Source organism: Podarcis cretensis (assembly GCF_951804945.1).
Source record: "Podarcis cretensis genome assembly, chromosome: 10".
In the NCBI taxonomy this organism is placed as follows: Eukaryota; Metazoa; Chordata; class Lepidosauria; order Squamata; family Lacertidae; genus Podarcis; species Podarcis cretensis.
Window position 1 is genome coordinate 30,666,776 of NC_137179.1, and position 13,161 is coordinate 30,679,936.

Below are 13,161 nucleotides of genomic sequence, written 5' to 3' on the forward strand. Positions count from 1 at the left end.
CCATAGTCTAGCTCTGGGTAGGGTGGCAATAGGACAAGCACAGGGGAACGAAGATAAGTGGCTGTGATCTTTATTGTGAGTACTCACACTTAGCCATGGTTTGGCTTGTTGTGAACTGAGCTTCTACATGCTTCGAAACCACTATTAACACTATGTAGTCCTTACAAAGTAGGAAGATCATTGTTATTACTTCCGTTTTATGGACGTGGCACTGAGAGTGTGCGTTTAACAACAGAGTTTGAGATTTACCTTTCCTGTCTACTAATAACAAGGCTGAGATGCTGCCCGCTGGGCTGTACCAGTTTTAACAAGATGCCAGGCCCTGAACACTCAAGAGCAAATTGCCATTCCACCCACCACGATAGGATGTTGTTGCCTTTGCTCATGAAACCTTTGGGGCACACAGCAAACAGTGAGTCATCCCAGTTACAAGCGGAGTGACTCATCTTGTCTGAGCAAAGCTTGTCTACATTAAGCTGTGCGATGTACCTGTTTTAAATAGGGCAATGCTTAAGTTCTCATAATGCATCTAGAATTTGAGTTTTATATAACATTACTAGCCATAACCATGTCTTACATGAGATCACTAACCATATCTGTCTGGTACAATATTATCTGGCATTTCTGCTCTCGGAATGTTGTTGGGCAATCCCTGCATTTTGAACATGTGATTACTTTGGGGGAATGGGTGAGAATAAATACAGGCAAATTTATTACGTCTGGATTTATGACCTCTAAAAAGTGTTTCTTTCTTCCAGGTTGTAGAGTCGGCCTTTTGGAAACTCCTCTCCCCAGCCCTGTCAAATTCCCGCCACCCTGCTTTTAGCTGCTTTAAAACAAGAAACACAAAACCGCAGAATTTTTGAATTTAAGGTTTTTTTAAAACAACTTTAAATACAGTACTGAGTATAAATTAATTTTTACATAAAATGGGTGTGGAGAGAGAGACCGTGCCCTCCTTACAAATGAAAAAGATGCAGGAAAACAAATGGTCTTTTAAAGACAACGAGAAGTAAGATTGAATAGCAAGAAGTGTTCTTTAATGTCAGAGAGCAAGCTTTGGGTATAAGGCAGGTAGGCAGGCAGGAAATCTGTGTTGTTTCCATCAGCCTTAAAAATAATAATCCTGCTACTGGCCTCCTCCATGAAACTATATTGAGAGACCACAGCCGTTACTGTAAGCTTACTTCTTTTATTCGCCAGTAGTGCCTGACCATACTGCCAACTGATCGTTTGCCAGTTTTGCAAGGTTTGATCGGCCCATAGTCTTGGTTTGCAAGGAGAAAAGTTGGCCTACCCAATACAACAAATCAGGGAGGAGAAAACCCATGGCCCTCCAGATGGCTTTGGGCTACAGCTCCTATGTTCCCTAACCATTGGCCATGTTGGCTGAACTGGTGGGAACTGGAGTGCCAAACATCGCCTGGAAGGTGGCATAGTGTTTCCCATTCCAGCATCAGGCAGTACAGGAACCTGCCTCTAGCACCTGAATCCAAGTACTCCATACAAATGCAATTCAAGGGGGAAACAGTCCCCCACCCCCTTGGACCCTTTGGATAACAGGATCTGAGGTATGGGGGCAATTGTGTGAGCCACAAGTTTTCTCTCTTCCTCCCCCCACCTCCTACAACTGAAGAGAGTGGAAGTACCAGACCCAGTTTGTCCCATGAGTTTGCAGTCAGTGTGCCCACCTTCCTACCAGCCTCCTGGTTTGTAGCCATTTCCTCTTGTTCCGTACAAATGAATGGAGCAAAACAGCTTAAGCCAGCCTTGCAGGAAAAGGAGGAAAACCTGGATTTTCAATCCAACCTGGTCATCAGGCAAATGTTGCGCTTCACATGCTTCCTATAAAAGTGACTCCAGGGACAGGTTATTCCTTCTCTTTCCTTGCGCCAAACATTTGCACAGATACATCTTTTAGGTAGAGTTGTGTGATGTGCCTGTCTCTTTCTAACAAACGCACATGACTGCCATGCTTCAACTCTTCATCTAGTCTACCAGAGACATGGCAGGAAATCTTTCCAAGCATTAAGGTCTATCCAAGGTGCCTTTTGCTGGGCTTAAACCAGCACAAAGACCAGAGAAATGGCAGAGGCAGAGAGCAGGGGAGAAGGAGGGACTTACCTTGCAAAATTTTATTCAAACTCTATCCCAGCCTTTGCCAACCTGATGCCCTCCAGACGGGGCTGATGGGAGTTATAGTCCAACACATCTGGAGGGCACCAGGTTGGCAAAGGCAGCTCTACCCATTTCTCCACTCATTATGTGTGTTTTTGGCCTTCTTCTTTTGCAACAGAGACTGAAAGAGGTAGGTGGAAAGTATAAGTTATGAAGTCTTGTCTGTGCAATCCTTCTTTACTCTTTCCTCCAACACTTTAAAAGATAAACAGGTGAGTGATCCTTTCTCTGACTTGGGTAAAGGGAATGTCTTTCCTTCTTATTTTACCTTCCCACAGGCCCCTGCAATCGTTCCTGAAGATAGGCCACTCTCTCTCTCACACAAAACCTTCAGCGGTTATTATTCTTTGGTGATCTGGAATGGCTTGTGAACCTTTAAAGAGATAACCGTTCCCAGCTTTGAAGAGACAAAATATAGGACAGCTGAGAAAAACAGAGAAGATTAAAAATAGCCAGTGGTTAAAGAGGGCCAGTTATCTCTATTCAGCTTCTTTGCCTCCCCCAGATACATCGGATGCTACTGACTGGCTCCTTGTCCAGGGACTCTGGTTGGACAGCACTGGAAACCGAGGGTGAGGTGCAAAGCACCACTTGGCACACAGGCGCAACTACGCAACGAATCGTGCGATCTTTTATGGCTGTTGCAAGGCTTGGCACAGCTCCGTTTCCATCCGATCAGATGATGTTCACCTGAGGTTATTAAGACAAGTTAGCATCTGCATATTCGTTGCTGTATCATATAGGAGGGATGGTAATAACAGTGCCTTGGAAATAAAGTCGCCCACAAGGGACCTGTGATATGGGCTGGGCTGGTGGTAATCACAGAGTCATACCAATGATCTGCGCAACCCGTTGCTGTTTGACCCCTGATGAGCAGCAGCTCTCCAAAATACCAAGCAAAGGTCTCTTTCTCGGTCTACACTGCTACTTGAGATCGTTTAAACAGAGGTGGCATTGATTGTCATTCGAAGAACATGCTCTAATACGGTTATTATGATTAACCTACCCACCCCATCCTATTAAAATATAAAGCCTCTGAAATGGGGACTGCAGGTTGGGTTGGGGCTCCAGTTTATCCAGTGGTGGTAATCCTCACTTTACTGAATGCAAAGCCATTAAGAAAACCTCATAGCGAGTTATTAAAAAAAGGGGGGGTTTCAAATTCCAGCTGCAATAGGAGAGTAGCAACAGGATAAGTCAAGCCCTCCATAATCATGTGCAAAGAAGGCTTCTTTAACCCAAGCAGCTCCCTGGATGGGTGTGGGGAGGACCAGCAGTCCCCTATAGTACAGCTGCTCCGTTCCTGTTCACTGTCCCCACCCCCAGCTGGCAGCAGAAAGTGTCGTTGGACAAATGAATTTTGCTTTCATTGTTTCCATTCCCAGAGCATGGCATGTTTTAGTGGTTTTAAAAAATAAAACATATATATATATATATATACACACACACACACACATACACACACACATTAAAGATATCTAGTCAGACATCACGATAGAAGTCCTTAGTGCATTTGCTGTCACTGGTTGCCACTCTGACTGCCTTGACTTGCATCTGTTGCGCTGTAAGCTGCCTGAGCCCAGCTAACAGTCTGGGTGGGAGCAAGGAGGAAGAAAGAGGGTGGTGGGTGGGAAATCAAGCGTCCTCCTTCAAAAGGAGATCGGGGCCACAAGTCTTTGCCCGTTTCCAGTGCTTTTGCTCCAGCAGGCAGTATATTGTCCATCCAAATGGCTGTGTTTTCTTTCTTCCGTTTATTTCCCACCCCGGTTTCTTCCTTTCGGGACAATGCTGAAATGCAATTAGGTGAGAAGTCGAAGGGCAAACTTTGGTGGGAGAACGTCCAGCGAGCAAGGGATCAGGAAGCACCATTGGCCGTCCAAAAGCAGCATTGAGGCGGATGGACGGAGAGAAACTCTGAGGACCCCATGGGGGCAATACAGCAAATATATTAAATAATAAACCTGGAAGAAAAGCAAACAGAAAAAGTAGGCTTAAGAGTCCATCATGTGCTCAGTTCATCCTAGTTATTCTTTATGATGATGTGCTATGCCCTGCCTACAAGAAGGTTCATAGCTGACAGGCTGCTACTCTATACAAACGTACTTATCATCCAGTTTGCTTACTTTAAAAGGTAAAGGTAAAGGTACCCCTGCCCGTACGGGCCAGTCTTGACAGACTCTGGGGTTGTGCGCCCATCTCACTTAAGAGGCCAGGGGCCAGCGCTGTCCGGAGACACTTCCGGGTCACGTGGCCAGCGTGACATCGCTGCTCTGGCGAGCCAGAGCCGCACACGGAAACGCCGTTTACTTTTGCTTACTTTAATCTCAGTCTAAAGTTTTGGTTTCTATAGAATTGGGGGTTTTTTGCTTTTTGTGGGGGGAAACAGTGTGGTGGTAGGAAGAGTAGCTAGGGGCGGTGGATGGAGTGCCATAGAATCATATAACTGTAGAGTTGGAATGGACCCAAGGGCCATATCTAGTCCCACCCCTGCAATGCAGTAACCTCAGTTAAAGCATCCATAACAGATGGCCACCCAACCTCTGCTTAAAAACCTCCAAGGAAGGAGAGTCCACAACCTCCCTAGGGAGACTGTTCTAGGCACAAATGGGCATGCTCTTATTACGCTCTATTTAATCTCGGAAAAGCCATTTTTGCTACACTTAAAGCCATTTTTCTGTTCAGTCTTTCTCAACCTGGTGTCCTCCAGATAATTTGCACAACAACTCTCTCATCAGTCTCAGTCGGCATGGCCAATGGAAACACCTGGAGGGCAGTCGATTCAGGAAGTGGTCTATCCCATCTCAAGAAGCAAGCTGCCAGCCTGACAGACCAGTCTGTTTGTTCCTTGCCTTTGATTAGGTCTTCCCAATCAGCAGAACTATGCGTCTGCTACACCTATTACGCCTTCCTTCCTGGACAGGTGACAGAGCACTAAGCCTAATCAAAGCTGTGCACAGTCACAGTGCTCCTTGATAAGACAAATCCCAGTGGAGGAAATATTTATTCCTTGTCTCTTCCTCTCATTCTTTGGCTTCCTAACATGAATGGCAAAATAAGTTTGATTTCCATGTGACTCACAATGGAACAACGTTTTTAATGATTCTGAGCTACATGGGCTTGATGAGCCCAACCGTCTCCAACTGCTTGACAACGTTTGTTGTAAGAGGCAGATTTGCAAAGCTACTTGGGCACCTTCCATTGGTAAACATGCTGCCTGCTGGATAGTCTCACACTGAGACTACCACACTGTGCGCCTGATTGAAACTTACGCAGCAAAGTGGGTGGGTGAGTAAGCAGCGACAGGCATAGAAGCTGCAAGGAGGAAACTTCCAATGGGTACATTAGCTGAAGTAAGCTTCCTCATGAGTAAACATTGTAGAAGGAGCTTTGCTACGGGACACGCAGGAAGTTGCCTTATACTAAGTCAGACCATTGACTCAGTTGTCAACACTGTCTATTGGCTCTTCAGGATCTTTGGCCTACAAAGATGCGCTCTGTTGCTGTGCCACGGCCTCCCCTTGTGACAGAGCACAACTAATTTCTGTGTGAAACTGTCATTTTAATTCTGCTTCCAGCCGATTGCCTGTGCAAAAGCACAAGTGGTGTTCTTGCGATAGAGGTTCCTGTGCATTCACAACATGGCAGCTGTGTTTGTCGCAGTTACCTGACATTTGCACTTTTGCCCGCCGGCATCTTCTATGCTGGGAAGATTTCTTTCAGGGCCTTCTTATCGTGCACATGCTTGAACTTCCGATGCTTCCTCTTTTGTGGTGGCAACCGGTGCGCTCGTGCCCTTGCTGGAAGAGAAGCCCGAGTGCTCAGTGGCGGCCCACCTGCTAGGAAAGGAAGGCGCATGAAATACACACTGGCAGGCAGCAGCTCATGGAGATTGCTAATCAAATTCTTCTCTTCCCAAACGCCTTCCCTGACGTTACTTGTGACTCTTCCCCACCCATCCAACCCTCTGCAATGCTCACCTCTATGCTCTCGTGAGTTTGGCCGGCTGAACACTCTGGGTGATACTGCTTCACATCGACATTCCAGGTGGTCTTCCAAGGCCACAATGGCTTTATTAAAGACTGGTTTCTTTCGGACAATTTCAATCTTATTTACCTATTGGAAGAGATTAAAAACAACACAAATCTGTCATGTGTGTATATATAAAATATTAACTTCAGATCAACCAGCACCATTGATGTTATATATTTATATACATTTTGAAGCCCTTTGCAGCTTATGTGAAATACGGATACGGCAAAGTTCTTAATAAGTACCAAAATCACTTTCTTGGGCCTTCAGGATCATTTTTCTGAAACCAACCCAGTAATCATGAAAGTGCAATGTGAGATGCACCATGATCTAGGAATTGTCAAGCTTGCCATGTCGGATCCTATAATCGGGATAAGTTGGGTCCACAGGAATGGAAGAGACGGAGAGTGCATTCAGTCCAACCTCTTTGAAACAACGGTCACCCATCTGTGCCTGCCCACCTGCCACATTGTGTTTCACAAGTGCAGAGCAGGTGCGTTGCAAAATGATATCTGCACAGCGAATAGGTCCATGTCACTCCAGATAGCTGTAGCATTGCTGCTGCTTGCTAGGAGCAGAATGGGGCAGGGCAACAGCAGTGTGCACAAGTGCAGCGGCATTTACAGCTGCAGCCGGCAACAGGATACTTCCCTGCCCTCGCTGCCCCTCTGCAGCGCTTCATCACAGTCCTGGTGCATGGCAGCACCACTGCAGACAGGAAGGTGGCACAGTGGTGGTAATCGTACTTTTTTTTCTAGAAAAATAGGTGCCGGTACTCACCATGAAAGTAAGTGCCAAACTTTTAAACAACAACAACAAAAGAGGTGCCGGTACTGCATGCCCTTGAGTGCCCCCTAAAAAACACCCAAGCACTGGTGGCACTCAATTCATGTGCCACAACTGATTATAGGACCAGGGGGTCAAAGTAATAACTGCTGCTTACATCTGGAAGAGATGGTAACTCTGCTGAAGGCAATTGGAAGTTACCACTGAGCATAGAGCTGTTTCCTGCCTGAAGGCTTCACCACGACCATTTTTTCTCTTAATGCACCGCTCTGCACACGTCAGGACCCATGCTTCTGGCTAGACAAACATTTCCAATCAAACAATGCAGGCACCTCTATTTTCAGAGGAAGCATTTCCAGGTCACATTTTCTTGGCTGCCCTTTGACCTCTTGTTTGCTTTTTTTTCCACGAAAACAACTCCCTCTGCTGCTTTCTTCTCCCTCCCCGCGGCCCCATTTTATTCTCTCTATTCAGTGTGACTTTCTAGAGAAAGGAATTTCCTGGCAAATGTATGGTGTAATATCTTCCGACCCCCGTGCCTTCTTACTATGGAAGACCCCTGGAATCCTCCCTCATGCATAGGTCAACCAAGGGGATCTGCATTGTATTTTTAAATGATTTTTAAAGTCATTTGTCTGGGAGGAAGTGCAGAGATCACTTATCGGCTGGGTATTTAGCAGGATCAGAATGAGAGGTCAGCTGGCAGGTATCCGCTTACAGCACATCCAGACAAGAGAATGAGGAGGAGCTGCTGGCTTAATGGAGTATTTGCTGGAAGAGCAAGTGCACTGGCATGGTAAAGAAGAACAGGTCAGCATCTTCAGATCTCCCGGTACTACCCTTAAAGGGTAAAGGTAAAGGGACCCCTGACCATTAGGTCCAGTCGTGACCGACTCTGGGGTTGCGGCGCTCATCTCGCTTTACTGGCCGAGGGAGCAGGCGTACAGATTCCGGGTCATGTGGCCAGCATGACTAAGCCACTTTTGGCGAACCAGAGCAGTGCACGGAAACACTGTTTACCTTCCCGCCAGAGCGGTACCTATTTATCTACTTGCACTTTGACGTGCTTTTGAACTGCTAGGTGGGCAGGAGCAGGGGCCAAGCAATGGAAGCTCACCCCATCACAGGGATTCGAACCGCTGACCTTCTGATTGGCAAGTCCTAGGCTCTGTGGTTTAACCAACAGTGCCACCCATGTCCCAGTGCTACCCTTAGCTGTGAGTTTTAAGGTTTTTTTCAATAGTCCTGTTAAGTCATTCCCCCTCACGTGTATCAAATGCTTAAAAACAAAGGCATGCACTGCAATTCTACGTGTGCTGCTTACTTGGTAGGTAAGTTCCACTTACTAACTCACAAAGTAAGTTCCATTGTGTCAAATGGTACCTTCTCCCTAGTAAGTGTGCTCTAAGGTGGCAGCCTTAAAATCTACACTTCTGCCTTGATATAAAGGCCGCAGGAAGGAGCCTTTTGCATTATTACAAAGATGCATCATGTTACACATTTTCCCGTCTTCATGGGATGAAAAGTTCCAGGGCCAGTGCTACTGGATTTAGTTTCCTTTAGCACTGGAGACTCACTTTGGTAAGAAATATGCAAGAAGCGCATAATGAAAGTACAAAGACAACACTTTCAGCAGGCTGTTGCTTCCCCATATAAACTTCACCCCCCCCCCGCCTCCCAAAGCTGGCCTTTGTCTTTGTCTACCTGGATGTGGCGCTCACGGACCCGCGTGGCGCGGCACTGCATGTTTCGGGTATTGCAGCAGCCTGTGCACCGCTGCACTTCCACGCATGGCGGCCACACCAGGAAGTTGGCGTTGGTGGGATCCACCATGGTCCGGGAGATTTCAAAGACTTCTGTCCGTGTCTTGCACTCTGCAATTACTGCTGGCTCCACAGGTTCTCCTCCAACTGGAAAGATCCAATAAGAAAAGCTATTGGCTTAATCGACAAGGACTATATTCTTCCCTATTCCATTCAACTGCCTGTCCAGTTTTAATGGGTATCTCATATTACCCACATCATCATCTGCGGAATCAAGAGCACTGTTGCACTGACATATTGGCCTTGTATGAGATGGCAGGGCTATAGACAGGCGAAAGTACAAACTCATGTTTATGGAGAAAGGTGTGGGGAAACGGGGGGTAATTTCTCACACATCCTTAGAAGCTACTAGGAGCCTTGGAAAGTCTCTTGCAATTGTCAAAGAGTGGAGGTTATTTCAGGCAACACAGAACTGCGTCGTTCTTCAAGCCCCTGATATTTGCCCCTCTGCACTGAACACCTGGATAGCTCAGTTGGTTAGAGCATGGTGCTAATAACACCAAGGTTGCAAGTTCAATCCCCATATGGGACAGCTGCATATTCCTGCATTGCAGGGGGTTAGACTAGATGATCCTCGGGGCCCTTTCCAACTTTACAATTCTATGAAAACTCCTTAAAAACACAATCACCAGTACCCTGTTTCTGTTTCATTCCAACTGCAGAACTTCAGGTTTTCCCATTGCAGAATCTGAGTGTTGAGCTTTCTTTTAAGGAATTAGAATCTCAGGGGTTGTATCCAACTTAGCTGCACTCAGAGCAGACACATTGAAATTACTAGACCTAAGTTCATAATGCCCATTATTTATTATATTTCTTTCCTGCACTGCCTCCCAAAGCAGTTCAGAGCAACAAACAATGTGTCTTCTCTGAGTGTGATGAATGCTGGATACCACCCCATATCTCTCAGCTAAATTCCCAAGGTCAGAGAAACAGGGTGGTAGTCAACTAAAGTTTTACTCAGAGTAGACACATGGAAATGAATGGACCTAACCCGGCCATGTCCATCAATTTCAATGGGTCTACTCTGAGTAAAGCTTTGTTGGCCCTCACCCACAACTTTAGGAGTTGACCTCAAGCATGTAGCCTTACGTCTCTGGAAATGCAACACCAAATGAATACTATCCCGTGTAAAAGGTATCTGTTTTATCTAACCACATTTGTAACCCTGTCCTTCTTCACAACAACCTTGTGAAGTAGGTGAGGCAGAAACAGACTGAGAAGGGACTGGGACTCAAAACTTTTCCAGCTCCTAGTGCAACATAATCTACTACACCAAGCTGGCTTTGATGGGATGGCACCTAAAGTTATAAGAAAGCTCACAAAGCTGTCATATTACCTGAAGAGAAAGACACAGTGATACACATTTGGTTCATGGTCTCTACAGTGCCAGCCTTGTGCTTCAATTCCCTCACATAGATTAGATATGTCATGCCTGCAACTTACCTAGACTTCGTCTCCCTCGGAGAAAAGAAACAGGATTTTGACCAGGATGTATTCTGTTAGTATTCAGGTATGAAGTGGAGTTATCTTCTTCTGCAAAAGAGAACACGCACACATAAACTGTAATTGACAGTAATGCAGTGGAAAGGTTACATTATCAAAGTATGTACATGGAGATAAACATAATTTAAAAGGAGGAGACAGGAGAGACGCTAGTTCAGGTAAATTACTACTGTGTCTCCTTAGGGTAATCATTAGGAAGGTCAATGAGGGTTAATTGCAATGAGTGTAGTTCTGGGAGTGTGTAAGATAGTTCATACGCTTTCCAGTAAAACCTCCATAAACTGCAGCCTCTCTCCCAACCAAAAGATTGCAGGGGGTTGGGCTGGATCATCATCATAGTGCCTTCCAACTCTACAATTCTGTGATTCTGTTATTCTATTAGGAATCCACATTTTGTACCAGATGCCAACTTTCACAAAATTGGGATTGTGGCAAATAAACAGCTTTAAGCGTATGCATATCTCAGCAGCATACCCTTGAATGGTTGAAATGGAAAATGCTACTCATTTCATGTGAACATGGTGTAATTCACAGAGCAGCAGTGAGCAAGCCCCGAGCCACTTCCATGGAATTAAGTAACAAGCAGTGTGCCAAAGATGTTAACTTTAAAATATATTTCTCTACATTCCAGGAAACATGTTTTTAAAATATTTGGAGATGTTATCGGCTAGCAGAATTTTAATGTTACACCATATCTACCTCCTAAATTACTAAGATTTTTTTCCTCCAGCATTCCAAAATACCTTGCATGTTACTTGTTTTGTAAATCGTTCTACAGCAATTCCCCCAGTCTTTCTCTGCCTGGGAGAAAAGACTTTTGCGCAAAATGGAAAGTGGAGAGTAGCTGGAGAGCAACCTGCAGACTGAATCGCAACAAAGACCAGTCAAAGATTGCAGCCTCTAAATAAGGGAGCACCTATTGTGCCATCCGAAAGAGCAACACAGAAACTTCAACAAACCTGTACATATAGTGGAAAAACCATATTCCGCACCTACTGTACAGGTGCAGCCGGGACTATGCAAAGTATAGCACAACCCAGAATTGGGTTGACTGGCAGCAACTCTCAAACTCTTAGGCACTGGTGCAGATCTTTTACATCATCTGTTATTTTATTCTTTTGAGTGGAGGGGCTAGGGACTGAACCTGGGATCCTTTGCATGCTAAGCATGTGCTCCACAAATGAGGTATGCAGTTTCTCCCATCTCAATGGCTCACAGGGTAAGAAAACCATATGTTAGTTTTTTTTATCAAAAAAATATTCACAAAATATAGAACTGAAGAATAAAAGAAAAAAATGAAAGAAACAGAAGAATAAAAGGGGGGGGGAGGATAGATACATTACATCCATCCATAATTCTATTCCATCAATTTCCTGTCCGTCCTTCCATGACTCCCTAAAGTTTCCCATTCCTGCTGCATATTTTTCCTAACTATTTAAACATTCAAATTCTTCTCATTATAAACTATAACTGCTGAGTTTACTCCAGACTGACTAAAGTTCTAACATTTTCACAATGTTTTTAAGGTAGTCTACAAATGGCTTCCATTCCTCTTTAAAACTTTTCTCTTCCTGCTCTCTAATTTTGGTGGTTAAGCTTGCTAATTCTGGATATTCCATTCATTTCATCTGCTACTCCTTCTTTGTAGGTACTAATCTCTTTGTGCGTATAGGATTCTCATTGCTGTAGTGGTATACATGAATAAACTTACTAGTTTACTTGGTACCTCGGACCTCATTATTCCTAACACAAGCATATGCTAAATTTTAGGCACTGAGGGTAGCCTGCAAGAGATGGAAAGGCCTGCCAGCTTTCAATTCAGTTCCCTATGAGCACACCCATGTGTTTTCCCATAGGAAATGCTGGATAGAGCAATTCCCGTCACACCTCCTAGACTTTCCCTGGAGCTACCAGTCCCCCTAGAGTCTAAAACAATGGCAATTTTTGATGATAGATCCTGCTCAGCTGCAGGTCTTTCCTTGTTTGAACTACTCACTTTGTAAGGGGAAGCAGGACAGGTGCCAATATTATGGGATTCATGTGGATTGTGAGGCTCAGGGAACTGATGGCCTGTGTTTGTCTATGGAACACAGAATGAAAACAAGCTTTCCACACACACACACCACCAGCAGACATCTTTATGGCCAAATGAACCACAGCCACAAATTTTCTACATGGTATTCAACATCACTATCCCAGGGGATGGCGTGAAGGGGCGTGAGATTAACCACCTTGCGGAAGCTAAGCAGGTCAGGGTCTGGTGAGTGCTTGAATGAGAAACCTCCTGGGAACTACATGCATACGGCTTTGGGTTATGTGACGTAAGAAAGGCAGGGGATATAAATAAAACAAATATTTCTCTCCCTCTTTCGCAACACTAGAACTTGAGGACAGCCAATGAAATTAAATGTTGGGAGATGCAGGCAGACAAAAGAAAGTACTTTCACACAGCACATCCTTAAACTATGGAACTCGCTCCCACAAGAAATTTGGATGACTTTAAAAGAGGGTTATAGGGACGCGGGTGGCGCTGTGGGTTAAACCACAGAGCCTAGGACTTGCCGGTCAGAAGGACGGCGGTTCGAATCCCCGCGACAGGGTGAGCTCCCGTTGCTCAGTCCCTGCTCCTGCCAACCTAGCAGTTTGAAAGCACATCGAAGTGCAAGTAGATAAATAGGTACCACTCTGGCGGGAAGGTAAACGGCGTTTCCGTGCGCTGCTCTGGTTCACCAGAAGCGGCTTAGTCATGCAGGCCACATGACCCGGAAGCTGTACGCCGGCTCCCTTGGCCAATAAAGCGAGATGAGTGCCGCAACCCCAGAGTCGGCCACAAATGGACCTA

General features: G+C 45.4%; 1 protein-coding gene across 4 annotated transcripts in view; it reads right to left on the reverse strand.

The window, feature by feature from the left end:
• Positions 1-859: 859 nt before the first annotated feature.
• The window catches only part of PDGFB (platelet derived growth factor subunit B), a 48,313-nt gene continuing 36,011 nt past the window's right edge, over positions 860-13,161 (reverse strand). For 2 of the 4 annotated variants that reach the window (XM_079994605.1, XM_079994602.1), the window contains exons 4-8: positions 10,260-10,349; positions 8,698-8,903; positions 6,156-6,291; positions 5,843-6,014; positions 860-4,139 (exon numbers count right to left, since the gene is read on the reverse strand). In XM_079994605.1, the coding sequence (XP_079850731.1) occupies positions 5,875-6,014; positions 6,156-6,291; positions 8,698-8,903; positions 10,260-10,349 (572 nt within the window). In that variant the 3' untranslated portion in view covers positions 860-4,139; positions 5,843-5,874. The remainder of the gene's footprint in view (positions 4,140-5,842; positions 6,015-6,155; positions 6,292-8,697; positions 8,904-10,259; positions 10,350-13,161) is intronic. The other 2 variants (XM_079994604.1, XM_079994603.1) reach the window with 2 other exon arrangements.